Raw genomic sequence first — 23,841 nt, 5'->3', positions numbered from 1 at the left:
GAGACCTTCAGTGTGGCAGACGGGAGTGGTGAGACACCCGAGCTGTTAGACTGACGTGATAACCAACTACACCACCAGACCATTTGTTGCGGTGGGACGCCGAGAAAGCAGCTCAAGTTTGGTTTGCGTGTGTGGAATTTTTGCAGCTGAGATGCGCCACCGGGAGCCCCACCCGCAACTGGTGGGGTTGCCGGTCCGGCTTGCAGACGGCGGGAGCTCCTCCGCGCGGGGGCCCCGGACAAGTCCCTGATTCCATAAGTGACAGAACTAACTGTAAGCTGGTCACCATATAATGGAAGGCTGAGTGTCTCCATGTTTTCAAGATATCCCAGATATTTAATATGTTGTGGATAATTACTTATTTTTTTTTTCTAATCCTGTCAGAGTATCAAGTCCAATAACCACAGCGTGACTTTGGCTCAAAGGGGATCTCGACGGCCGCTCACAGCTGGCAAACAGCCGATCAAAAGCATCTGATTATCTAAGCCAAATGCCAACAAACGGGTGGGTCCTTCGGACCTCGCGGCCCTCGCGCGCGCCTTCGGCCTTCGGACCATCGCGCAACTTTAGGTTCCATGAACCACCGAATTCCTCCTCCCCTCCCCCTTCCCCATTCCCTCTCACCCCCCTAAACCTCAACATCTACCTCCAAATCAACCTCAATTACAACCAAACCACTCACTCCCACCCTCCCAACTCATGTCCGCGGGTCCAGCAAACGAAGCCACGTCCCTCCTCCCGCCCCGAGACACCCATCCCGACGACAACGACACCACCACCACCACCGCCGCCCACGAAGAGACGATGAGCAGCCAGGCCTTCTGGAGAGTCGGCGCCGTCTTCGGCGCCGCCGCCGTCGGCATCGGCGCATTCGGGGCCCACGGCCTCAAGGGCCGCATCTCCGACCCCGCAAAGATCGCCAGCTGGTCCACCGCCGCCCAGTACCAGGTAAGCGTCGTCCGCCACACAGCATGTTTTGAATGAGAGTTTCTTTCCCTCCCTTCGTCGGGGCATCCCCCGTCATCTTAGTCTAGACAGAGACAAAGACAGAGACAGACAGAAAAAAGAACCTCGTGTGCCCAACTGACCAAACCCTCCCTCTCTCCCAGCTCATCCACTCCGTCGTCCTCCTGCTCGCCCGCTCCAACCCCGTCGCCTCCGGCCTCTTCACCGCCGGCATGACCATGTTCAGCGGCAGCATCTACGCTCTCGTCCTCAACCCGGACCTCAAGTTCCTCGGCCCCGTCACCCCGGTCGGCGGTCTCGCCCTCATCGCCGGCTGGCTCGCCCTGGCCTTCACCAAGGGACGCGTCGGCTTCCGCGTCTAAGAGTCTCAAAAGGTACTCCTTGACTTTGTTTGTTCTGCCTTCGCCGCTCATGGCCAGAGTATCCCCCTCGTCTTCCTTTCAGAGGTAGTCTGAGGGTCTCGGGGTTGCCCATTATCGGCAAACCAGCATCGTGGTTATGTCCATCTTGCATGCTGGCCCTCCTTGTATTCATACTTGTATTTTGTATTTTAGATATCTGTGGTCATGGCCATGGCCTTTTCACGCTTGAATGGATTCTCCTCTTCTCAATACTCAATTTTCCATCACTGGAGGTGCTTAATATCAGGCAGAGAGCCGCACGCCTGCGGAGAAGGTGGTGAGAAAGTTTCTTTTCTATTTTATTTTATTTTCGATCTCGATGGTCTCCTTCTATATACTACCACAGCTTCACCACGCCGAAAGCCATCTCTTCATACTCTGTACAGGCTTCATTCTATTGTTGCGGAACTGAGTAGGTCAGATTGGTGGGCGGCCCAGTCACAGTGAGCAATGGCAGACATCGGACCACTTCCCGATGCCGTCTTCATCTAACTGAGCTTCCATCATATTCACCCCTCTTTATAGACTACGCCCCCCAAGGCAAAACAGCACCAGCCGCCGCCTTCATCTCGTCGGATCCATTCTTCTTGGTGTAGCTGTCCACTGCAGGTGCTCCCTTGGGACAGAATCGCTCGTGGTGAGGCCCGCGGCACTTTCTGCAGCACCGAGTCTTCACGCACCCAATGCCCTTGGTGTGCGGGAGGTTGCACACCTCGCACATGTCGCCCCACTGGCCGTGCGAGACGACCCGCGCCTTGTGGGAAAGGATATAGGACGCGAACGGGTTGTCGAGCGAGTCGCCGCCCGCCTGCTTCGTCTTGATGTTGTTGCTGTTGAACAGCGTCACAGCGCCGCCGCGGGCCCGTGTCGTGGCGACGGCCATGCGCTCGCGATCTTCCAAAAAGCCCATGCCGCCCTCGGTGCGGACCGAGTCGAAGATGACGAGGTCCGCCTCGGCGCTCATGGCGTTGTCAATGGTTCGCAGCATCACCTTGCTCTTGATGATGCCGTTGCCTCTCATCTCCATGATGTCGTCCTTGTACGCACCGTGCTGGGCGCTGTAGGGCGTTACGATCATGATGTCAGCAAGCACACCCTCGGATCGCAGGTTCGGAAGCTTGTACTGGAACGCCATGTATACCAGCCACCAGACAAGGTTACGGTTTCCGTGGTTGATGGAGCTGAGGTTATGCTTGCGCGACGCCGAGTAGCGCACGTCGATGGCCATGGCGTTGGAATCGATCTGGCGATTGGGAAAGATCCACCGCATGAAGTTGCGGTAGATCAGAGCCGACTGGTTCTCCGACAGCGGGTAGACGATTCGCATCTCGCCGGGATAGATGTGCTTCTTGGCCCAGTTGGCAATGTCGCCGCGGTTGCGGCGGTTGTTCGAGAGGTGGCCGAGGACCTGACTGTTGGACTCGGCCCGGCGCAGTAACGAGACGGTCCTCTGGACGCCAAAGACGCAGCGCCAGTCGAGGTCGCCGTTTCGGGTACGGCTGATCCGCAAGTCGCCGCGGTGTGTGTCCTCGCTGACACTCATGGCCAGGGGCTTGAACTGGCGGGTGTCGCCCATGGTGAGGACGCAAGCGTCGGGAAAGACGGAAAGGGGAATCCACCACTGGGTTTCGGGGATACGACCAGCTTCGTCCACAACGAGCAGGGAGGGCTTCCATGGCTTCCAATACAGATCGGGCCTGGCGAGAGTGGTCGAAGCCTTGCGGCCGAACTGCCCAGCTGCGAAGGGGGTTCCGACAAGGATGTCGAAGTCGTCCACGGCCAAGCTGATGAGCCGGGAAAAGGTGCCGTTCCACTCGGCCGTTCCAGGCTGCGACGTGCAGAAGTCCGTGAAAAACTCTCGGTTGGCACTCGCGATGGCGATGGCTCTCTCTGTGACAGAATCCGGAAGGATCCGGATGGTGCGCTCGTGAAGACCCTGGTTCATGCGGGACAGGAAGATGCTTATGTGTGAGGCCACGGTATGACCAGCCGAAGCACTCGCCACCTTACCCTTGGAAGCTGCAAGACTCTTTGCGGCAGTATGGAGGGCCTGAGAGATGACCTTTATCATCTTGGCCCACGTCGGAAGACGACCGACCCGTATCTTGTTCCCGTCCGGCTTCTTGACCTTCTGCTCCTTGAGCGACTTGACGGCGTCGTCGCATAGTTCGTTGCTGTGAATGGTCCACATCACCTTGTCCCCTCCCTCCGCAACAGCAGCGGCAATGCGGGCGGCGAACGTCGTCTTGCCGGATCCGGGGCCACCGGTATACATCGCCATGCCCGCGGGAACGGCGCGCAGTTTTCGAAACAGATTCTTCTGGGGCTTCTCATCGTCTCGGAAGGCGAGTCTGCCGATGGCGGGGAAGCGCTCGTGAAAGTTGACGATGCGGATGGCAGAGTCTTTGGGGATCGAGGCTGGATCGAACTTTTGGGCGTAGGCCCAGCGAGTGGCCAGATCCGTGTCGGGTGCGGCGGACGCCGTGAGGCAAACGGAGCCCATCTCCATCTGCGTGGTTGCCGGGTCAGGCCTGCAGTGGACTCGAACCTCGAATCCCATCTTGGCTCCGTCGATGCAGGATGCGATGTCGCCCGTCTCTGCCAGCCCGTGGGGAACAGGGATGTCGACCTTGACCGGAGGAGCCTCGAAAGGCGACGGCCAGGACTTCTCCGCGGGGACCCAAGCGATGAAGTAGACGTTGAAAGGGGACGCCTCGGCGGGCGGAGTGGCGCGGACTGCCTTCCATCTGATGGTGTCAGTCTCATTCGTATACAAGTCGACTTGCAAGTAGGGATCGAGGTGGCGAAGCCGGCGGATCAGCTCGTTCTTGATGGACTGGGCGTCCCGCATCTGGGAAGCTTGATAGCCGATCTGCGTAACTTCGTCCGAAAGAAGCCCCTGAGGACTCTTTAGTCCGACCGCCTCGAGAGCTTCGGCGATGAGGGCACACTTCAGGTGCTTCATCCGATCCTGCTGGCTGTTGGGATCGAGGCCTCCGTTTTCCACGGTGGCCTGGATCTCGCCCTCGGCCTCGAGGCACTTGTCTGCGAGATAATCCACAACGGCGCCGAGACTGGAGTGACCGACGGCAGGCGTACCCGACGGAGGCAGGCGATGGGTCATCCTGACGGTGCCGTTGAAGCTGAGAGTGCACGGCGATTCAAAGTCAGGCAGCAGGTTTTTCGCCTCTTTTGTCATGGATGCCGCCACCAGGTACCGTTGGCACGATCCATCAGGCTCGATCCCATATTTCTTCTTACTGTCGTCATCTGATACCTAGGCAGACGAGAGATCGGGAAGGACGAAGCACGGATGAACAGACTGCGAGAGGAGGCTCGTCTTGGTGGCATCCAGGTCATACTCTTCGCGTGACGAGGCCTGAAGACGGATGATGCGTGTTCTTTCGTCGTGGAAGGCCATGGTCTCAGGGATGGGGTTGTCTGGCGGGAAGGGCAGCTTGGAGTTGATTGTGAACCAGTCCAGCTCCTTGTATACGGCGGGATGTTTCTTGAAGACGCAGTCGAGGCCGGCGTCGATGACTCTGCTCTCGTCCGTTGAGTATGTCCGAGTGATCAGATTAACGAAGTTGTCGATAGTGATGGCTTCGTTGAAGAAGATGCTGAGAGCCGCTTCGCCCGTTCCGATAAAGAGCTGCGTCCAGGCGCTCGCTCTCTGGAAGAGGTCGGTATCAATCGGCTTCTTGGACTTGGCGAGGATGATACGCTCGAGACGAACGGTCATGGAGATCATTTGGTAGCTGTCTTGGACATGATAAATGACGGGGATTCCACTTAGGGCGTTGATTGGGATAACGACGCGGGCAATGATGTAGGTGATGACACTGTTGCCACGCTTCTCGATGCCCTGGAGGTCGATTCGGACCTCAGGAGAGATGAGGGGCCCGTCGATGTAAGTGAAGGTCGTCGCAAAGTCGGCGTGCGGGGCCAAGTTTGCCGCAATATCGTCTCTATAGCCGCCTTTCGTCCCGTTGACGGTCAGGACGCAAGGGACTTCTTGTCTCTCGTACGTGTTTATGTCTTCCGACACGGCTTTCGGTTCGGCTTTCGACATGTTCATCGATGCGAGGCTGCCCGCCAGAACTCGGGCGTAAGGATCAGACTCCATGGCTGTTCTTGGCGATCAAGATGCTGCGCTGAGTCTGGAAGTTGGGCGAGATGACGAATGATGGGGGTTGACGATACCACGAGAGAGACAAATGGTAAAAAAGGGGGAAACAGGGGATGATCGGGATGATGAGGAGGAGGATAAGGAATCAATGGCTGGAGGAACTGTGGAATTTCGAAGATGCCGCTTGCAGTCTTGATGCCCGAGTTGGATGATGGAGGAGAAAGAAGAAGAGGAGGAAGAAAATTCAGCTGCTCAGGTGTATATGGAAGAAAGGAGAAGAAGGTGGGAGGTCTCGGCAGGTCCGTTATTTCCTGTTGATTTTAGATATTCCACGGAAAGAGACGGTAGCCAAAGGAAGGAAGGACGACAAACACGCCGTCCTGAGGACGCCAACAAGTTGCTTCTGCTTCTCCTGGCGGGCACGATCTGGAGCAAAGTATCCAGGTGCGGATGGTAGGTAGGTAGCTTGCCAGAATGGTTGAAATACTTGTCATGTTAAAACACTATAATGTCATTTGGTTTCATTGTCAGTCCTTAAGTATTGAGATCTTGAGGAGGGTACTGGAGGCATCTTCTCTGGCTGGCATTGAGGAGTAAGCTGCTGGCTTGTGAACTGCTTGATATGGCTCTTCATTTGTCAAGACTTGCTTACTTCTTCCTGTATTTCCCTTACGAAGATTCACAAGGGAAAACAATTCCCGGTGGGTTTAAAAAGAAGAACAAAAGGCGCGCCCCCGCAAGCTGACGGTCACGATAATGCCATACGCCAGGCTTTGTTGCCCTAGCCCTTACCGGCCCAGTCACCATCATCTTCTTTGTTCCGTACGGGACTGACTCTCTTGTACCAGATTGCCATCAGCTGAAGGTTTGGGAGCTGAAGGGAAAAAAAAACAAAAACAGTTGCAAAAGGGTAGACAGTGTATCCTGCTCAGGGTCTGCCAGTGGGATGTTCTTCCATCTGTCATGTCACAGACAGCCAGGGGTTGTTGTCCACTATAGGAAACTAAGCTGACATTGATCCTTCCATGAGACTTCCAAGCATCAGGTGTTCAATCCATTCAGAAATTGTGCCTGGAAACGCCGGCGGACCCGTCATTCTGGCTGAGTGCCCTGGCATAAAGGGTGCAGTAAGCTTACTCTAGCCCGGCCGAAAGCGCATCATTGTCAGCCCTACCCGAGGCTGGAACAGGGTTAATCAAGAACCTAGCTACGAGAATTCGCTCCATATTGGGCGAATCGTCTGACAGACACGGACTCGCCGTCGTCGTCTAACAATACTGCCGCGCGCGTTCTTGCAAGGCTTCAGATGAGATACGGTAAGATCTCTCCACTCATTGTCAGAGACTCGGAGGAGAACCGACGATAGCCCGCCAGTGATTCCACGTACCTCGTACAGAAGCAGTGGCGAGTCAATCCTCCTAGCTGACTGTCCGTCGCGTAGAAACAGGATGATGAGATTGGTGGCTGTGTCAGATATGCCTTCATTGATTTCGCGGGCGAGTGAATCTGCTCGGTATTGAAGGGTTGGTAAAGTTGAAGAGTATCGTGCCAGATCACGTATAAAAAGCCGCATGCCTCCAACCGGGACAGAATTCCGATCCAACAACCCAAGCTCCTTTCCAAAAATCCAGTTCCAACATCTAGAAAGTTCACCACCACCAACACCAAATCCCAAATCTCCCCCCCCCCCCCCCCCCCCCACCCTTCAACATGACGAACCATACCACCCCTCGTCCCAAGACCATGCGGGCCGTGGTCTGGGAAGGGAAACCGTACGAGATGGCCGTCAAGGCCGACATTCCCCTGCCGCGCCTCCGGGAGCCCGAGGACGCCATCGTCCGCATCACCACGTCCGCCATCTGCGGCACCGACCTACACATCTACCACGGCATCATGTCCAGCCTCGAGGTGCCCTACCCCGTCGGCCACGAGGCCATGGGCATCGTCGAGGAGGTCGGCGACGCCGTCGACAATCTGCGCGTCGGCGACCGCGTCGTCGTCTTCGGCATGCCCGAGGACGGCGTCATCAACACCGATAACCACATCTTCCCGGACCTCGCCGGCTTCGGCCTCGGCAAGGACTTTGGCGACCTCGGCGGTCTTCAGGGTGAGACACTTTTTTTTTTTCATTTTTCGATTACTTCAAGAGGCCTTCCAGACACCCATCACTCTGGTCCCACCAAACATTATAAACGCCTTTCAATGCTAACTTCTTTTCCCTTTCTTTCCCACAGCCGAATACGTTCGCGTACCCTTCGCCGACAGCACCCTCATCAAGATCCCCAAGAAGCTGTGTGACAAGGAGTGGCTCTTCCTCAGCGACATCTTCCCCACCGCGTGGGAGGGGCTCAGCTGGTCCGGCTTCCAGCCCGGCGACTCCGTCGCCGTCTTCGGCGCCGGCCCTGTCGGCCTCATGTGCGCCTACAGCGCCATCCTCCGCGGCGCGAGCCTCGTCTACGTCGTCGACCACGTGCCCCAGCGCCTCGCCAAAGCCGCCGGCATGGGCGCCGTGCCCATCGACTTTACAAAGGGCGGCATCTCCGCGTCCGAGCAGATCCTCCGCCTGCGCCCGGGAGGCGTCGACCGCAGCGTCGACTGCTGCGGGCAGGAGTGCGTCAACGCGGAGATGAAGCCCCAGCAGGACTACATCCTCCGCGAGGCCATCGCCGTCACCTCCGCTGGCGGCGGCGTCGGCGTGCCCGGCGTCTACTGGGCCCAGGACAAGAGCGCCGGCGCGCCCAACGCCGACCGGATGAAGAAGAACATCAGCTTCCCCATCGCCGACTTCTTCATCAAGGGGCTGACGCTGAAGACCGGCACCGTGCAGGGCAGGCCGACGTTCGAGGCCCTGGTGAAGCTGGTGGAGAGCGGGCGCGCGAGGCCCGGCTTCATCGCCACGGCTGAGTACGACCTCGACGACGCGGCCAAGGCGTACAGGCGGTTCGACAAGAGGCTCGAGGTCAAGGTGCTCTTCCGCGGGGTCGGCAAGGAGGGCAGGGACGACTATGAATGGGAAGAGGAGAAGACACACAAGGAGCCAGGCCACAACGGGACCGACAAGAGGTGAGCACCCCGTGCGGACCTGAGGATGTGAAGTGACTGACAACTGACCCGATTTCAGCACCTCCGGCCGAGCCAAGAGGGCGAGACTTCATTGACGGTGTGTCGTGATCGATGGCTAGCCCGGTCTGTGGAAAGACGAGAGATATCAGATCGCCCTGGGATACCGTGAAGGAGACTGATGGGTTTTCCGTTTTATTTTTGTTTATACACACAAATCCCCGCCAATAATGCACATACAACCGCATAAAATAGACAATCATCATCCAAACGCGGGCTTCTGGTCCGCGCCCTTGACGTCCGTCAGGTACGACACGCGGTCCTTGCAGTAGAACTCGACGGACGGCTTGCCGTCCAGGCTCGCTTTCCCCTCGTCCAAACCGCCCGCTTTGACGCAGGTGACGTCCGGCATCAGGTCCAGCTCGGTGTACAGGCTGGAGCCGCAGTTGCCGCAGAAGAAGTGCCTGTTGTTCTTGCCCGAGTCCCCGCTGATGTCGTAGAACTTGGGCTCGCCTTTTTGAAAGGTCGGTGTCAGCATTCGGTCAGACGTACACGCGGGATTCTGGACAAAAAATAAATGAAAACATGAGTGACGACGCACCCTGAGTGACCTTAAAGGAGGCGCGAGGAACGACGGCGTTGGAGGTGAAGGCAGAGCCGCTCCACTGTATCGAGTAAGCTCTATGTTATCACGACGTGCGTCATCAAAACATACCTTCTGGCAGTCTGTGCAGTGGCACAATGCCGTCGATTGGGGGTTCTCTGTGTATCCGTCAGCATGGGCCAGTTCTCTCTAATAGGGCGGGGGGGCCATATACCACTCTCGTATCTGATCGCCTTGCACATGCAGCTTCCCTTGAGACCCATGGTGTATGTGTTTGTGTGTGTGTGTGTGTGTGTGTATGTGTCTGACGTAGGACTGTCGATATGTCTTTCGTTGATATGCGAGAGGTAGTTGATCCAAGCACAAGAAGCACAAGAGAGGGGTTGGAGAGCGCCTGATTACCGGTTTTATACGTGTTCAAGGCGTTCGGCTAATGCTAGTGCCGGTAACAAGGAAGCCGCGCCTCAATCTCTCTCCTCTCCTCTCCGTCATGATATTACAGGAAACGGAGTCCTGATGCGGGGTTTGGTGCAATCGCATGGGCCCCCCAGAGATGCAGACAGGCGAATCACAGCGCTAAATGTGCCCCCGTCTTACTTACACAATTTGATGGGTTCGGTGGACAACGTTGTCAATCCAAGGGCGTAAACCGCTGCAGATATTCGGCGTTTAGTACTGATTTACAGAGTATTTTCCCCCCGCCCTCCCTGTCGTAGAAGAATTGTTATCGGACATAACGACGGGCGGAGTTCTGCATGGGTCTTTGCTCAGAAGAATCCTGCAGCGCTGTTAACAAAACCTCCAAGTGCGGATGTCAAAGGTCCGCAGCAAGGGGGTCTTCAGCAATGGTCGGGCTGGCGATCCGGTCGAAAACCGTCGCGTTTTGTTGGTCTCTCGCAGGTGGGAAGGGCTGGGTTTTTGGAAGCAGTTTTAATACCGGATTCGAGGATGATTTAACCCGATAGGTCAACTATCTATCCTCAGCGGTGACATCTGATGTACAGACACATTTGTCAAGAAAGAATGGGGACGAAACGCCGTCTAGGCAAGACAAGGGAACAAATCGGGAATCCAGACCGGATCCTACTTGAATTCAGAGAGACAGACGTGGTCATATTTTGACAAGCACCATGAACCCTTCTCCGCCATTAAGCAACAACTATCAACCGTGGTATCGAACGCCAGGAATTATCATCCATCACGTCATTACAAATACAGGCCCTCCCTTCCCCTCATCGCCTTGATTCAGAGGGCATAGTTCTCGGTGTGCAGGTAGATCTCCTCCAGCATATCGTCGCCCCAAATCGCCGCCTGCAGCCGCGCCACCGTGTTGGCGACGCCCACGCGCATGGCCGGCGGGCCGCAGACAAACACCGCCGTACGCCGGCCGAGGATCCCCCTTCCGTCGGCCCCTCCGGTGGCCCACTCTTTGAGCATGTACCCGAGGTCAGGCCGGCCGTACTCGACCGACCAACCGCCGTCGATCTGGTGCGGCACAGGGAAGGCGAAGCGCATCAGGCTCTTTTGGAACTCAGTCGGCGTCTCGGGGAAGCCAAAGTCGAAGCCCGACGGCGGACCAAACGTACTGGTTGGACGGGGTTGGCCGGCGCCCGGGAGGTTGGTCGTCCTCAAGTGCGCCAATTCGGGCGGTCTCAGAGGAACATCAGAGTTCCGCGGGCTTGTTTCGGGCACTTTCCGAGGCGATGCCGGCGCGTAGTTGAAATGGGGTACTTCGCCCTTAGTGTTGATTGGGGGGAAGTGGAACTCGCGCTTCTTCGTGTCTCTGTCTCCCTCCTCGTCGCCCTCGCGCCCCTCGAGCTTTCGTAATGATTCTTCTTGGGCAGAGTACCGATGTGAGGGCGGCGGTCCCGGTGGTGGTGGAGGATATTGGTGAGGTTGTAGATACTTCTGTTGTGGCAGCGCCGTGATCTTGTCCTCCTGCTCGGCGCGCAATTCCTGCTCACGGTCTGGGTCGCCCTGTGCCACAGATTGAATGAGAGCCGAGTTGCGCTTCGATGCGATACCAGCCACGAAACCGTCCAGCTTGTCGTGGAATAGATGGCTCAATGCTCGAGGAGCGGTGCGGTCTACATCTCCCATCATCATGGCCCGGTTGCGCACAGCCGAGGTGACGAAGAACTTGCAGGTGACGCTCTCTGGGGGCGCGGATTCGCGGCAGATCCGGAGCTCTTCGCGGAACCAATCCATCGCCTCGAGTCTCTTGAGGGCCCATACCACTACCACCTTCCTCGTGATGGCCTTTCCATCACGCATGCGCTTGATCAAGTTGAGCAATTGTGACATCAACGCCGTAATGCCGCTTCCGCCTGCAATTAGAATGCACGTGTCGAAGGCGGCAAGGTCCCTGCGCATACCTCCGTACGGACCGTCAAGGAACGCACGATACGTGTGGAATGGGCCCTTCTCGATGGCCATGTCGAGGACCTTGCGGGTGAAGCCGCCGTAGGGCTTGAAAACAAGGATACAGTCTCGATAGTTCTCGCCATACTCCGAGGGGAAATCCTCGCTGCAGAGCGACGAGATAGTAAAAGGGTGGTTGTCGAAAAAGGAAACGCCCGGCATGCGGAGGTAGACATACTGGCCCGGCTTCCAGCGCATCTGAGTTGGAATTGTGACCTTGATGGCGTTTTCGGCAAGGAGGCTGATGGCGGCTTCATCGCCGACCATGAAGCTCAACCGCCATGGCCTCGTCCAGTTGAGGTTGACCAGGCGGATTAGGTAGCAGAGAACCCAGATGCCGACCGTTGCCCACAGGTAGTCCCAGGACGCCAGGTAGTTCTTGGTGTGCCAAAACAAGAGTCCGACGTACACCATGCCAACAGGCACGTGGAGCATGACAAAGACTTCGTATGCGATGCGGCGGATGAACGGCAATGACGCGACGCAGAGCCAGACCAGGGGAACGAGGCAGGCAATGCCCGTGCCGTAGATGACACCGCTTCCACCGTCAAAAAGGCGTGAGAAGACGTCCATGCCGCCATCGTCCCAGACGGGCTGGATGTAGAAAGGGATCGTGTGCACCAAGGACAGGAAGAGGCAAAGGTAGCCTGCCCACCGGTGAAAGACGTTGAGTCGCTCGGGACCGATGCCAATGAGGATGGACATGACGTTGGCCTTCATGCTCGTCACGATGATCCAGGGCGTGAGGGCGACGGCAATCATTCCGGAGCGGATCGCAACGGGTGGAGAGCCGAATTGGATGCTTTGCCAGTAAAGCGGTTGTTGGAGGAAGCAGTAGAGCGTCACAAAGGCCAGGGCGATGAGACCACAGGTGACGACAGCCAGCGAGGAGAAGGTGAATCGGTGGCTGCCCCAGACAAAGTCAGGAATGGGCCGATAGAATACCCAGCGGAAAAGGGCCAGCGTATCGTTGACGAAACCAACAGAGGAGAAATGGGCCCTGGGTTTGAACTGCTTCTCTCCCAGTCCATCGGAATCGGGAAAGAAATGCTGTGCTTGCCCCGTGTGGACTGCGTGGGCGTAGTCGGGGTCGGTGTTGTATAAGTTGGCGTAGTATTCCTCTACTTCTTGCTTGTAAATGGCCTGCCGGATCTTGTCCTGCCAAAAGTGCCAAAACCGCATGAGCAAGACCGTCCCCATGAGAGCTAGAGCGAAGTAGGTCCATCCCATTCCATACTTCCCGGACTTGGCCCACGGGTCCACCGTCAAGGCCTCTATTAGACCAGGAGGGCTGTCGGGCTTGGGAGTAATAGCTATACGCTTGACTAGTTGCACCGCCGTTTTGCTGGCAGCGTCTGCCATCTCGCGAATTCGAGTAGCCATGGTTTTTGGAGAGGCGGGAAGCTCAAGTCAAGCTACGCGGTGAAGCGCGCAGATGATTGTAGGTTATGTCGACATACGGAGCGGGTTCTGTTATATGATTTGTTGGCGTAGTGGCGCTTTCTTCGCCGGCTGCTCTCGCCACAAAAGTTCTCGCCCGGGTCCGAGTGAGTTCGGCTTCTGAAGCTGCTGATGACAATGGTGGGGGTGGAATACCGAATCCCTCCCAGGCGGAGGCGTGACTATGAGTAGCAGACGCGGCGATGCTACGACGGTGTAACGAGAGACGGGGCAAGTAGATGATGGGCAGGAGCCTGCCAAGTCGCGAATTCGGGGCACCACCAAGGGATATATGGAGGTGAGATCAGAGACGTTCCGGAATGAAGAGGTCCCAGTGGCTCGATCCTGGGTGTGTGGGGAGCGCGATAAGTGCAAATGTCGACAGTACCCGAGCCGTCACGCTGCTTACAAGTGGTACAGCCGGGATGGATATGGGTATTCAATCAAGGCTAAGAGTATAGTGGCATTTGGGAGAGTTTGTGGAGGATGGATGGGTGGTGATACGACGGCAAATATGCCATGTGGAGGGGTCAACTGGCTGCGGCCGCTCTGGGGTCGTGCTGTGTGCAATCAAGGAGCAGAAGAGGGACGGAGGGCTTCTTTGGCTCGGGATGGGTAAATGTGAAGGGCATCAGGCCCAGCGGCTGACCGTACTTTAATATTGGCTGGCCACGATTCTGGCCGTTCCCCGCCAGCGGATGTCACACAATGCAGGCCGGTGGGTGGGCGCTAGAGATGTGGATGCCATGCAGGAGAACACTGCACGCACGCTGCAAGCTCTTGTGCCAAGGGTACGCTGTGTGGTCGGCAGAGAATTATCGAAGATGGCGAGCAGGGGTAAGGAACGGGATGGATGCGTTGGTGCGTTGGTTCCGGTGCCATGAGTGTGATCGGTCCAAGACAAGAAAGATGCTTGTGGTTGCTGGTGTAGTTGGGGTCAATGTTCGTCTGTGGTGTGCTCTAGGCAGCCGAAGAGGGACAAGTTACAAGGACAGGACGAGGTAGTAACGTCTGATGAAGAACTTGGAACTTGGAAGTTTGTGTATCCGGAGCACTTGATCGAACACGGCGGGCGTGGCCTCACACAGCAAGAATGCCGACACCGCTCATGGCGACTGACGTTGGTGCTTGGGGCGTCGGCCCTCTCTGCAGGATGGTCTGTAGGTGCGGTCATGCGAGGAGGCAACACGAGGACGCCGGGGTGGTGATTTCCAGATCCTCTTGTGCCAACTGTCATTGGGGAAACGTGGGAACGAATAGAGATGATCAATGACGGGAGGATACCGCCAGATGCGACCTTTGCAGCTGTTGGTCAATGTCATGCCGACATCTCCGTCGGCGTCCAGGTCGTTGGCCATGTTGCAACGGTCATGAAGTCGCTGCATGGCGAGGCCCCGGAGAAACTGCGCGAGCAGTGTGGACGGGCGCACACATGGTGAAGAGGTGCAGAGGTGCAGATTGGGGGCGGCTGATTTCCTTGGTTCTGGCGGTGGCGGTCGAATGGGAGGCGAGCGAGGCCAATGTGACGAGAAGGAGACAGAGAGAGAGAGAGAGAGAGAGAGGAAGTGAACTGTTTGTTGGTGCCTGTCTGTGGTGTACAGGTAGGTATGGTGGTGAATGGTGGTGAAGAGGTGGAGGAGGGAAAAGGCGATGTGACGGGAAACCCCCGGCGGGGAACTGTGATTCGCGGGTCTCGGTGAGGGAGAGCTCCAGTGGGGTTGCTTCCCCGTCAGTCCCCTGATCGTAACGGGCGGTAAATTGGGAGAAATGATTGGCTTAGAGAGATGTGCTCCCCCACTCCACAATGTGAGTCTGTGCGCTCTGAGCAGCTCGCACTAGCAGCATGCGAGACGGGTACGTACCCATCAGCCTGTGCGAACGGCAGGCACGCACCAACCACGGCCTGTTCCTTCTTTCCCTGGTCTTCTTGCCCGATGAAGCTTTCCGGCCCAAGCTCCTGCCGCTATCTATTCAACAACACCAATACCAACACCAACATCAACATCAACATCAACATCAACATCAACATCGGTAAGTCATGTGGAACATGGAACATTGTCAACACATCGCCATATTGACAGGTTCTTCCGTTTATTCCCTCTGCTGTCTCTACCCTGCTCCTTCAAACTTGATGCCACCTCCACCCTCACCTCTGCGCGCCCCCCCCCCCCCCCCCCCCCCCACTGACCGGTACCTGACTTCTGCAATGCAGCCGAATTCCAGAACAACAGACCGGACCTCCATGCGACCCAGTCCCATCACCGTTGGCCGTGGCTGCGGCCACGCTGTCGGCCTCTTGATCTGGGCCGCGGAAGCTCGCCTCGTTTTCCGCCATCCGGTCAAGTCTCCGGGCTACTCGCGACATGGGATACTACCCACTGACAGTGATAGTAACAGTCAAACCCACCGAGACGAGCAAGTCCCGATCCGGAAGCCCAGATTGCCATGCATCCCAAACAAGCCAAACTAGCCAACCTCAGACCCCGGCCGCCCAGGACCGCCAGCCGCCAGTGAACCTTGTTCTAGATGTGATGCAGCATCTGCTCTCCATCCCGTCCCTGGGTCTCATCTGGGAGGGTGGACCTGGCGAGATAGATGCATGCCCGCCTCTCGGCCAGTTGCTCCATCTCCACCGCCTGGCAAACGACATCTAATCCATCTGCCCACATCAGGGCCCATCACTTTGATGCATGGCGCAAGACCCAGGCGCAGACGCAGACGCAGACGCGAGCACATCACCTTCTTTGTCACCAACCGCCAAGAAGCAAACAACTAAAATGCGCGCCAGTTCCAATGTCAGATCGCAAAGCCGCGAGCAAACATCCTAGCCCGAGCCGGGTCGGGTCACCCGCTCACCCTCACCCGCCCATTGGCCTCTGCCGCATTGTCCTGGCCTGACGCTCGATAGCCGCGGTATCAATCTTTCCTCAAGGGGGAATGGACAAGGTGACCAGGTCTTGGAAATTGATTTGCATTACGGCTCTCTATCGTCTTGGGATGGCCAGTCGGTCATTGTTAATTTTCTACCCCAATCCCAAGTACCCACTGGTTCTCAGCATAGCAAGGGACGAGGCAAAATTTCGTCGATCCCGGCTGTAGTTTCCGTACCCGACATAGTCATCCGATTCGGAGTCGAAACCACTGCCATCGCTTTCGTCCTCAAGCTCATGGCCGCTTTGGTCATCGTCCTCGTCGTTGCTGCCGTCTTCGTCGCTGCTGTCGTCACTACTGCTGCTGATGTCGTCTTTCTTGAATGCCTTCCAAGCCTTTGCATCCTCGTCCAGCCAGCCTTCTTCCCCCATCCGATAGCTTGGATGCTCTCTCATATACTCGTCATCACTGCGCTTCTTCTCCCTCGCTAGTTCCAAAACCTCATCATAGTTCATGAGCCTGCAAGAAATTCTCAGCTTCAGAAACATGGCCAGCAAAGTGCGCATGCGGTCCGCCGTCTTGCACGACGTAACAAGATCCATGTTGAATCATGTCGTCTTGCTGTTCTCCAACACGTCCATGTCAATTTTGCCGCGTAGCTTGTAAGTGCAGGCATACATGTGATCACACTCAAAGTCATTTTCTGCTAACAGCAAAGTTTGTCGTATTCAATACTCGCCATTTGAAGTCATGCCTGGTAGTATGTGCGGTATTCATGGCCTCCCTCATGCAATGGCGGCGCCCTGACTAACAGGCCCTGACTAACAGGCCCGGACGCGTTGGCGGAACGGGAACGAATTGATGCGGACGCGCAGCTGAAGCGACGCAAAACACACAATCCGCGTACTCCGTGGCAAAACTTTGCTTCGGACTTTGTGAACTCAGCATGCAATACGGAGTATTAGCTCTGCCAAACCCTTGTGCTTGATGATCTAGTTGCGGGCCCTTAATTGGTGACATTACTACAAAGATATTTATATCCGAGCGCTGCCGTAGGGCGGCGGGGCCGGGACGGAGGGGGACGGAGGGGACGGAGGTCCCGAGACCCAGTCCGAGCCGTACAACAGCTATTCATTCGGCACGGACACGAATAACCCTTTCTCGCCCACTGCAGCATCATTTCTCGCTCGAGGTACGACACGATGCCACCACAGTCCTCGACGCAACGCAACGCACTACAGCCTTTTATCCCAGGCACACAAGACCAAACCATCTCTTCATCTCAACGCAAACCCCAACCTATCATCCAAGCGGCCTTGTAGTGACGGGTGTCTCTAATCATCCAAGGTTAGTCAGGTCGGATCTCGGATTCCGGGGCTTGTTGTAGAGCTACTCGAGTCTTTTCCCGGGGTAGGTACCTACCTACCTACCTATCTACCTAATTAGTCGCAATGATCCACTCCAGGCAACCGTCCAATGCGATTCGATGAATGACTGTCAAGGTAGTTGGCCCTCTTTGCATCTTCTTCTTCTTCTTCTTCTTTCTTCACCCTTCTTCGAGATTCCGTAGCTCGGCTCCCGAAGCGGACACGCTACCCGAGTACTTGATTCCGATATGGGACCCCAATTCGAGCGGTTGGCTTTTTCCGAAAAAGAATTTCATCTTGAAACATCTCAAATCGCCAGGATTCCGAGAGCCTGCCATCTCTCCAACCCCGGTTATCATGCCAACCACGCCCGCTCCGGGCCCGGAAGGCGGATCAGAGGCCCCGAACGTCCCAAAGCCGACGCTCGGCCAGCTGGTCGCGTCCTACGCCATTCTTCCCACCCTCGCAACCTGGCTTTCGACCGTCGACCTCTTCCACCTGGCCTTGGCCAACCGCGCCTTCCACTCGCACATCCTCGGCTCCCCAAACGTCTTCGCCGTCCTCCGGCGCCGGTGTCTCTGTGACGGCCGCGGTCTGGCTCTCCGCCAGGCTTACAAGCCACCGTACCGCAAGTTGAAGCCGACGGGCGGGCCCAGCAACAACCAGAGCTGGTACCCCGATGAAGAAATCGAGGTCCGCGTGTTCAACGCCAAGTGCGACGAGGCCGGCGCCCTGCCCTGCCTCCGGTGCGGCATCAACGTCTGCGAGGAGTGCCGTTACTACCTGCGCGCCTCGCCCGTCGAGTCGGACCGGCGCCCGCACCTTCGACATTGGGCCAGCCACGTCTTCCAAGACATCTTGTGCTTGTGCGACGGGTGCGATGCGAGGATGGAGGCCGAGGTCGCGGGGCAGTTTCTGAACGAGCTCTGCGACTGCGACAGCTACAGGCGCTGGATCTGCACCCGCTGTCGGCGCCGGGAAGACGTGGACTATTACGAGTATCAAGAGGAGCGCATGCTGATGGAATGGGACCTGGATAACACGTGGGATTCGGAGGTTCCATATCCCCCTTCCAAGATGATGAAGGATCACGCCTTCGATTGTGTGGTCAGTAGCAGCATTCCTCTCCTCATTATGACCGCCCCCCCCCCCCCCCCCCCCCCCACATCATCTTTTCTTGGGTTTCTCACTCGTTTCTACTTCACACACACACACACAGACAGAAAGAATGCAAGGCTCGTGTTCCAGAACTAACGAGGCGTGGTGAAAGATCTGGTGTAAATGCGGCGCCGTGGTGCCCGAGCACCAACGACCCAGGTGCATCTGGTGCAAAAGACGACATCTGCCAGAAGACCAGTGGACTCGGGAATACGAGGAAGTGGGGATGTGGCTTCCGTTTTTTGAAGAAGTATGTTCAACCATCGTTGCCTCTGGCAGGCAATGCTGAGACAGCCCCGACCTGTTGTTGTGAAGCTGACGCCCGAGGGCTGCCTAGGACCCAAACTATCCCAACTGGGTCACGGGAACGAATGAATATCCAAGTCCCTATCCGAGGCTCGGGTACTCCCGTCCTGGAGACGATGTGGACTCCAGCTAGGCCCCGGCTTCTATCATGGTAGCCCCAGCTTTGGTGTTGTATCTTTTGTGGTGACTTACGACGGCGGAGACGAATAGTTCGAACTTGCAAGACGCCAGCGAGCCAAATCTCATGTGTCAAGAAGACGGGAGTTTCTTTCATCTTGCGCCAAGAGTATAGCGAGACATACAAGTGATCGTTAAAACTATACCACCAGGTTTTGCCATGGGAGTTAATAACCACCAGCAACACTTGACCCATACGTCTACACAACAAATCACGCTACGATTTCACATCGACATCGGTGCTCATTTCTGACTGAAGAAGACACGCCCGCATCCGGCGTGATTTCGACGGTTTCATTGCTTGGACTTCTGCTTCATTTCACCGCGCTCCCGCACCAGGTCGGACATCTTGCCGCCCACCTCGGACCCCAGCGCCTTGAACCCCTCGACGACCCCCCGACGGTCGCCCTCGCCCAGCTCCTGGCTCATCTTGAACTTGCCCTGTAGCCTGTCGATGGTAATCTCAATGCCGACGATGGCCATCCTCGAAAGCTCGACGTACCGCTCCGGGGCGTCCGTCACCTTCCACGGCCCCGGGCGGCCGCCCTCACCCGTGTACCCCATGACGGACGTCTCCCCGAGCTGTGAGAGGTCGTGGATCTGGCGGGCCAGGAAGCCGGACGTCTCCTCGGACTTGGCCTCGTAGTAGATCCTGGCGCGCCCGTAGGCCTGCACGGCGGCGTAGTTCCAGGTCGGCACGACCTTGCCCGTGGTTGGCTTGGTCTCTGTGTAGAACTTGGGCGTCACGTAGTGGTGCGTCGGGGCCGTGAAGAGGACCAGCACCTCCTGGTCGAGGACGTCCCCGGTCCCGGCGCGGTTCTCCGCCGACAACGATTCGATCATGGTCTTGCTCTGGGGGTTCGCGCGCGCGATGTGGCCTCTCAGGACGCCGAGCTCGGTCTCGCTGGACTCATCCTGGACGTCAAGCACCCACGGGATGTGGCTGGACTGGATAAAAGGCTGGGTTGCCGAGGGGATGGCCGTGGTCAGGACCCCGAGGGGAAAGTCCTTGATGAGCTGGCGAAGGGCCGGGATGCTGTTTTCTGCGTGGACTGCGCGGAGATACATCTTGGAAGGTTGGCAAGGTGAAAAAGCGGTTTGTTGAGAAATTATTTTGCAGGAGACGTGTGAAAGAGATCGAGGTGTTGTGGTTTCATACCACTTCGTGCCGCGGTTCGCGGTTGAGTCATTTGGCGGCGGATTGCATCGGCCCGCACGGAGGCTTTGCAGCACCGGCTGTCTCACTCGGTTGATATGTATAGCGAAGGGCGTACGGCCCACCCCCACTACCGCCGGTTCCCGATGCTCAGTTTGGCAGTTTTCGCCTAGGGCGAGCGAGTGCTAATCAGCTACCAAGCGCCACATCAAAAAGTTTGACTCACTGTTGAGGACTCTTACAGCACCGCACTCGGCTCGTTCGTAGAGATGCTTGGGTTGCCACCGTGTTCCCACTGACGTTTCCCCTTACTAACATAGCACATTGACAAATTTCAATGCTTTTCTCACTGCCGATTTGTGTTGACGGCGTTGGGGATTCAAGCGCATGCCTGGATCCGCTACTTTTGCAGAGCTACACTTGGGCCCACTAATCACAACCAATTGAGACCACCCTAATGGCATTGCGCCTTATTCGGAGCCGGGACCGAACGAGGTGTCAAGGGTGCAGAGTGTGACAGTGGGGTGAAGCTTGCCGGCCGACCGGGCCGGGCCGGTGGGGGGCCCGGACATGGGCCGGCCCCCTCCAGAGTGGCTTTGCTGCAGAAGTGTGCGTCCACGACGAACCGTTAGAACAGATGCCAGCCGTGGCTACATAAACTGCATCAAAGTGACAATAACCAAGGTTTTGTTTTTTTGTCATAGTGTTCATTGAATACGTCGGTATCGAAGCTGCAATCGCTACAAAGTACAACGCCAATATCAAATCTCGTTGCCCCCGTGGCCCACATAACGATCTCGAATCTAATCCACACGCGAAATCTTGAAGCCGCCGGGAACGCGCTTCTGGAACACGCCTTCCGGGTCGTACTTGGAAGCGACCTTGCGGATGAAGCCCACGTTGGCCTCGCCGTACGTCTTGAGGGGGTTCTGGCTGGGGTCGGCGTAGTTGAGGTACCGCCAGCCGACGCTGCCGCCGACCGAGGCAGCGAAGTCCTCGATCTGCGCCGCGGCCGAGGCCATGCGGGCGCGCGCGACGGCCTCCTGGGCCTCGGTGTTGACGGTCACGAGACCGAGCCAGAGGATCGCGTTGTCCTTCTCGGCATCGAGGCCGAGGACGTTGCCGCCGCCGCCGCCGTCGCGCGCCCGGCCGATGTCGGCGAAGTAGGTGGGCAGGGGCTGGAACACCATCTGCGTGGTGAACTCGTCCGCGCTCACGGCCTGCTTCATCGCGTCCACGAACGCCTGGTGGGCGTCGACAGCCCTGCGCAGGATGGACGCGTCGTTTTTGAAGGTCAGGGTGAACCACACAGAACTTATTTTCTCGTTAGTGTCAGAACTCATGTTTTCCCGAGAAAAAGGGGAACAAGAAGAGGAGGGGGGGGACGAACCGGCTCCCTGCAGGGATTTGGGAGTTCAACGCCAGATCCGCCATGCTCCGGTGGGTCATCTCGCTGCTGATGGCGGGGATCCTGTTGATCTTGGCAAAAGCAGTCGTGTTCGAGTTGCCCTGGGTGTTGACGCGGGACGCGGCGATGAGAACGTCGTCGCCCATGGCCGTGTTGTGGGTGTAGACCACGACCATGGCATCGTCGGCCAAGGACTGGTCGTGGTTGGTGAAATCGACGACGGCATCCACGACATCGTCCGAGTTCTCCTTGCTCATGAGGCGGATGCCGGTGTAGAGATCCTTGGCGGGCAGCGCCTCCATGTCGAAGCGGGTCACGATGCCGAAGTTGCTGCCTCCGCCCTTTAGAGCCTTGTACAGATCAGGGCTGGTCGTGTTGTTGGCATGGACGACGGCGCCGTCCGCGAGCACGACCTCGTAGTTCTTGACCGAGTCGGCGCCAAAGCCCATGCGGCCCGTGTAGTAGGAGTTGCCGCCTCCCAGCAGGAAGCCGCCGACCCCGACGCCGCCGTCGCGTCCTCCGGCGACGGTCACGTTGTGCTTGAGCAGCGCGGCAAATACGTCCTTCCAGTGGTCGCCAGGCCCGACAGAGGCGAGGTTCGTGCGGGGGTTGTAGGATGTTTGGTTGAAGTGGGCCAGGTCAATGGTCACGCCGTTGGCGACGTTGTTCGTGCCCGCCCAGTGGTTGTGGCCACCGCCACGGACGGCAATGTGCCAATCGCCTGCCCCGGACCCGGTTTTGACCAGGGTGGTCAACGTCCTGGAGACCTCCTCGGTGTCGCGGGGCTGGACGAGACACCATGGACGCAGTCGGGCACCGACGGACCAGTAGGTTGCGATACGGGCCTCGTAGCCCTCCTCGGTCGCAAGGACCAGTCGATCTCCCAAGCCGGCAGCAATCAGAGCATCACACTGTTAATCAGTGAGTGTCAGCAGGATATGGCCAAAAGAAACGGTGTGTTCTTAACATAGGGATACGATGCATCATTAAGAATGGCACGGGTCAAACCAGTATTCATGCACGTTGGGGGTGAAGATGCAGATGAGAGAAAAGGGTAAGCTTGGCATACTGGTGGAATCCCGGTGCGCGGTGTCGCCGCCGAGGCTTGGACGACCACGTTTCCAGGCTCGTGGTTCTCGACTGCCGCTGCGGAACCAACACTCGGGAATAGCAAGGCGGACGCAGCTAGAAGGCTCGCGGTCATGCCTCCGGACCACATTGTAGTATTGGCGGCCGTGTATCGCTCCAGAGTGGACGTTTGAGTTGTCTCGACAGCCCAAGGGGGGAGTGCAGCACGAGCTGAAAGAGACCTTGAAACTGGGAGGCGGCGGGTGTGAGGAGGAAAGCCACGAGCCGGGATTTCTTACCTGGTAGCACAGGTCTTATACATGAACGACACCAGGGCGGATCCTCAAGGTGGCACCGTAGTGTGTTGATATTGATTAAGTCGAGAACGGTGCATTCGTAAAAGACAGGCGTTTCTCTTACCATGTCTTCGTATCAAGATTATCGAAACGCAATATGACGGGTCTGCAACGCGCAGCGGGGACATCGAGTTTAATCAAAGCCTGTTTTTGCCCGTTGCTTGAATGTGACCAGGACCCTCCGTTCCAAGGCGACATCTGGACAAACAGTTCCGGGGTCCATAGGGCCAGACCGCATGGATTGGAACAAGTATGAATGGGATCTTCAGTATGGCGTGATTTTCATTCTTGTTGGTCTTGGGATTGCAGGCTGGCAGGGATGTATGGAAATTTCCAGCCAAGATGTTTGCTAGAATATTGATGCCGACGCCTGCACAGGAAACCGTCGACCTCTCTGTAAAGGTGTTTCTTGGTCCGTTGAATGTGGAACTTCCAAGGACGGAACCCACTTGCCGGCTGTTCCTGACCAGGATTTCGATCTCTTGCTTGAGGCGCTGCTCGCTGGTCGTTGGTTGTCGATTCTCGTGCTGTTGGTTACTTATTGCGTCCTTTCACATATTTATGGATCCCGACTAGGGCAAGACTTACCGCCACCTAAGAACCAACCGAGATCGAGATTGACTCGATACTGAACTTTGGCAATGATTTTTATCACAAAGTCTCGAAGAGCTGATTTTGCAGCGTACTAAACATCACCTGAGATTTCAAATTCGCCTCGGAACTATGATGTTGCCGTTCGGTTGGGCTTTCAAGGCTCAAGACACTTAAAAGTTATGGGGATGGGAACGCCGCGATTCAGCAACCCTCACAGAAACACCGCCAACAAGATACAACCAGGCCCGAAGCGCAAAGATGTCTGGGGACCTGGTCCGTAATAACTCGTCAATATCCCTGAAGATATACGGAGCATCTGGCTGGACGGCTGGCCTCGCATCGAGGTCGAGTGTTCCTTA

At 57.0% G+C, this 23,841-nt stretch overlaps 11 protein-coding genes across 11 annotated transcripts; 4 read left to right on the top strand and 7 right to left on the bottom strand.

The window, feature by feature from the left end:
- The first annotated feature begins 609 nt into the window (after positions 1–609).
- CDEST_07957 (uncharacterized protein) lies at positions 610–1,748 on the top strand. Its single transcript, XM_062924116.1, has 2 exons — positions 610–948; positions 1,110–1,748. The coding sequence occupies exons 1-2, from the start codon at positions 700–702 to the stop codon at positions 1,326–1,328; spliced, it is 468 nt and encodes a 155-aa protein (XP_062780167.1). The 5' UTR covers positions 610–699; the 3' UTR covers positions 1,329–1,748.
- A 145-nt stretch (positions 1,749–1,893) lies between these two features.
- Positions 1,894–4,566, bottom strand: CDEST_07956 (Putative P-loop containing nucleoside triphosphate hydrolase, DNA2/NAM7 helicase, helicase; the record flags this gene model as incomplete). The annotated part of the gene is made up of 1 exon (XM_062924115.1): positions 1,894–4,566. One exon carries the CDS (start codon positions 4,564–4,566, stop codon positions 1,894–1,896), a length of 2,673 nt encoding a protein of 890 aa, XP_062780166.1.
- A 78-nt stretch (positions 4,567–4,644) lies between these two features.
- On the bottom strand, positions 4,645–5,493 carry CDEST_07955 (uncharacterized protein; the record flags this gene model as incomplete). The annotated part of the gene is made up of 1 exon (XM_062924114.1): positions 4,645–5,493. The coding sequence occupies one exon, from the start codon at positions 5,491–5,493 to the stop codon at positions 4,645–4,647; it is 849 nt and encodes a 282-aa protein (XP_062780165.1).
- A 1,713-nt stretch (positions 5,494–7,206) lies between these two features.
- CDEST_07954 (Putative alcohol dehydrogenase, zinc-type, GroES-like superfamily, NAD(P)-binding domain superfamily) lies at positions 7,207–8,695 on the top strand (the record flags this gene model as incomplete). The annotated part of the gene is made up of 3 exons (XM_062924113.1): positions 7,207–7,603; positions 7,731–8,559; positions 8,618–8,695. 3 exons carry the CDS (start codon positions 7,207–7,209, stop codon positions 8,652–8,654), a joined length of 1,263 nt encoding a protein of 420 aa, XP_062780164.1. The 3' UTR covers positions 8,655–8,695.
- Positions 8,696–9,600, bottom strand: CDEST_07953 (Putative CENP-V/GFA domain, Mss4-like superfamily protein). Its single transcript, XM_062924112.1, has 4 exons — positions 9,375–9,600; positions 9,272–9,318; positions 9,158–9,221; positions 8,696–9,069 (listed from the first exon to the last, which is right to left on the bottom strand). The coding sequence occupies exons 1-4, from the start codon at positions 9,421–9,423 to the stop codon at positions 8,819–8,821; spliced, it is 411 nt and encodes a 136-aa protein (XP_062780163.1). The 5' UTR covers positions 9,424–9,600; the 3' UTR covers positions 8,696–8,818.
- A 649-nt stretch (positions 9,601–10,249) lies between these two features.
- CDEST_07952 (Putative ferric reductase, NAD binding domain, ferric reductase transmembrane component-like protein) lies at positions 10,250–14,173 on the bottom strand. The gene has a single exon (XM_062924111.1). It carries the CDS (start codon positions 12,962–12,964, stop codon positions 10,406–10,408), a length of 2,559 nt encoding a protein of 852 aa, XP_062780162.1. The 5' UTR covers positions 12,965–14,173; the 3' UTR covers positions 10,250–10,405.
- A 1,090-nt stretch (positions 14,174–15,263) lies between these two features.
- On the top strand, positions 15,264–15,675 carry CDEST_07951 (uncharacterized protein; the record flags this gene model as incomplete). Its single annotated transcript, XM_062924110.1, has 2 exons — positions 15,264–15,359; positions 15,502–15,675. The coding sequence occupies 2 exons, from the start codon at positions 15,264–15,266 to the stop codon at positions 15,673–15,675; spliced, it is 270 nt and encodes an 89-aa protein (XP_062780161.1).
- Positions 15,676–15,950: 275 nt separating this feature from the next.
- On the bottom strand, positions 15,951–16,494 carry CDEST_07950 (uncharacterized protein; the record flags this gene model as incomplete). The annotated part of the gene is made up of 1 exon (XM_062924109.1): positions 15,951–16,494. One exon carries the CDS (start codon positions 16,492–16,494, stop codon positions 16,045–16,047), a length of 450 nt encoding a protein of 149 aa, XP_062780160.1. The 3' UTR covers positions 15,951–16,044.
- Positions 16,495–17,616: 1,122 nt separating this feature from the next.
- Positions 17,617–18,856, top strand: CDEST_07949 (uncharacterized protein; the record flags this gene model as incomplete). The annotated part of the gene is made up of 3 exons (XM_062924108.1): positions 17,617–18,366; positions 18,530–18,667; positions 18,755–18,856. The coding sequence occupies 3 exons, from the start codon at positions 17,617–17,619 to the stop codon at positions 18,854–18,856; spliced, it is 990 nt and encodes a 329-aa protein (XP_062780159.1).
- A 334-nt stretch (positions 18,857–19,190) lies between these two features.
- On the bottom strand, positions 19,191–20,089 carry CDEST_07948 (Putative transcriptional regulator PAI 2-type, FMN-binding split barrel). The gene has a single exon (XM_062924107.1). The coding sequence runs from the start codon at positions 19,966–19,968 to the stop codon at positions 19,195–19,197; it is 774 nt and encodes a 257-aa protein (XP_062780158.1). The 5' UTR covers positions 19,969–20,089; the 3' UTR covers positions 19,191–19,194.
- Positions 20,090–20,731: 642 nt separating this feature from the next.
- CDEST_07947 (Putative FAD-binding domain, PCMH-type, FAD-binding, type PCMH, subdomain 2) lies at positions 20,732–22,954 on the bottom strand. The gene is made up of 3 exons (XM_062924106.1): positions 22,534–22,954; positions 21,447–22,375; positions 20,732–21,370 (listed from the first exon to the last, which is right to left on the bottom strand). Exons 1-3 carry the CDS (start codon positions 22,681–22,683, stop codon positions 20,860–20,862), a joined length of 1,590 nt encoding a protein of 529 aa, XP_062780157.1. The 5' UTR covers positions 22,684–22,954; the 3' UTR covers positions 20,732–20,859.
- Positions 22,955–23,841: the final 887 nt, after the last annotated feature.

Source organism: Colletotrichum destructivum, chromosome 5, assembly GCF_034447905.1.
Source record: "Colletotrichum destructivum chromosome 5, complete sequence".
In the NCBI taxonomy this organism is placed as follows: Eukaryota; Fungi; Ascomycota; class Sordariomycetes; order Glomerellales; family Glomerellaceae; genus Colletotrichum; species Colletotrichum destructivum.
This window is presented reverse-complemented; position numbering and strand designations above follow the sequence as displayed.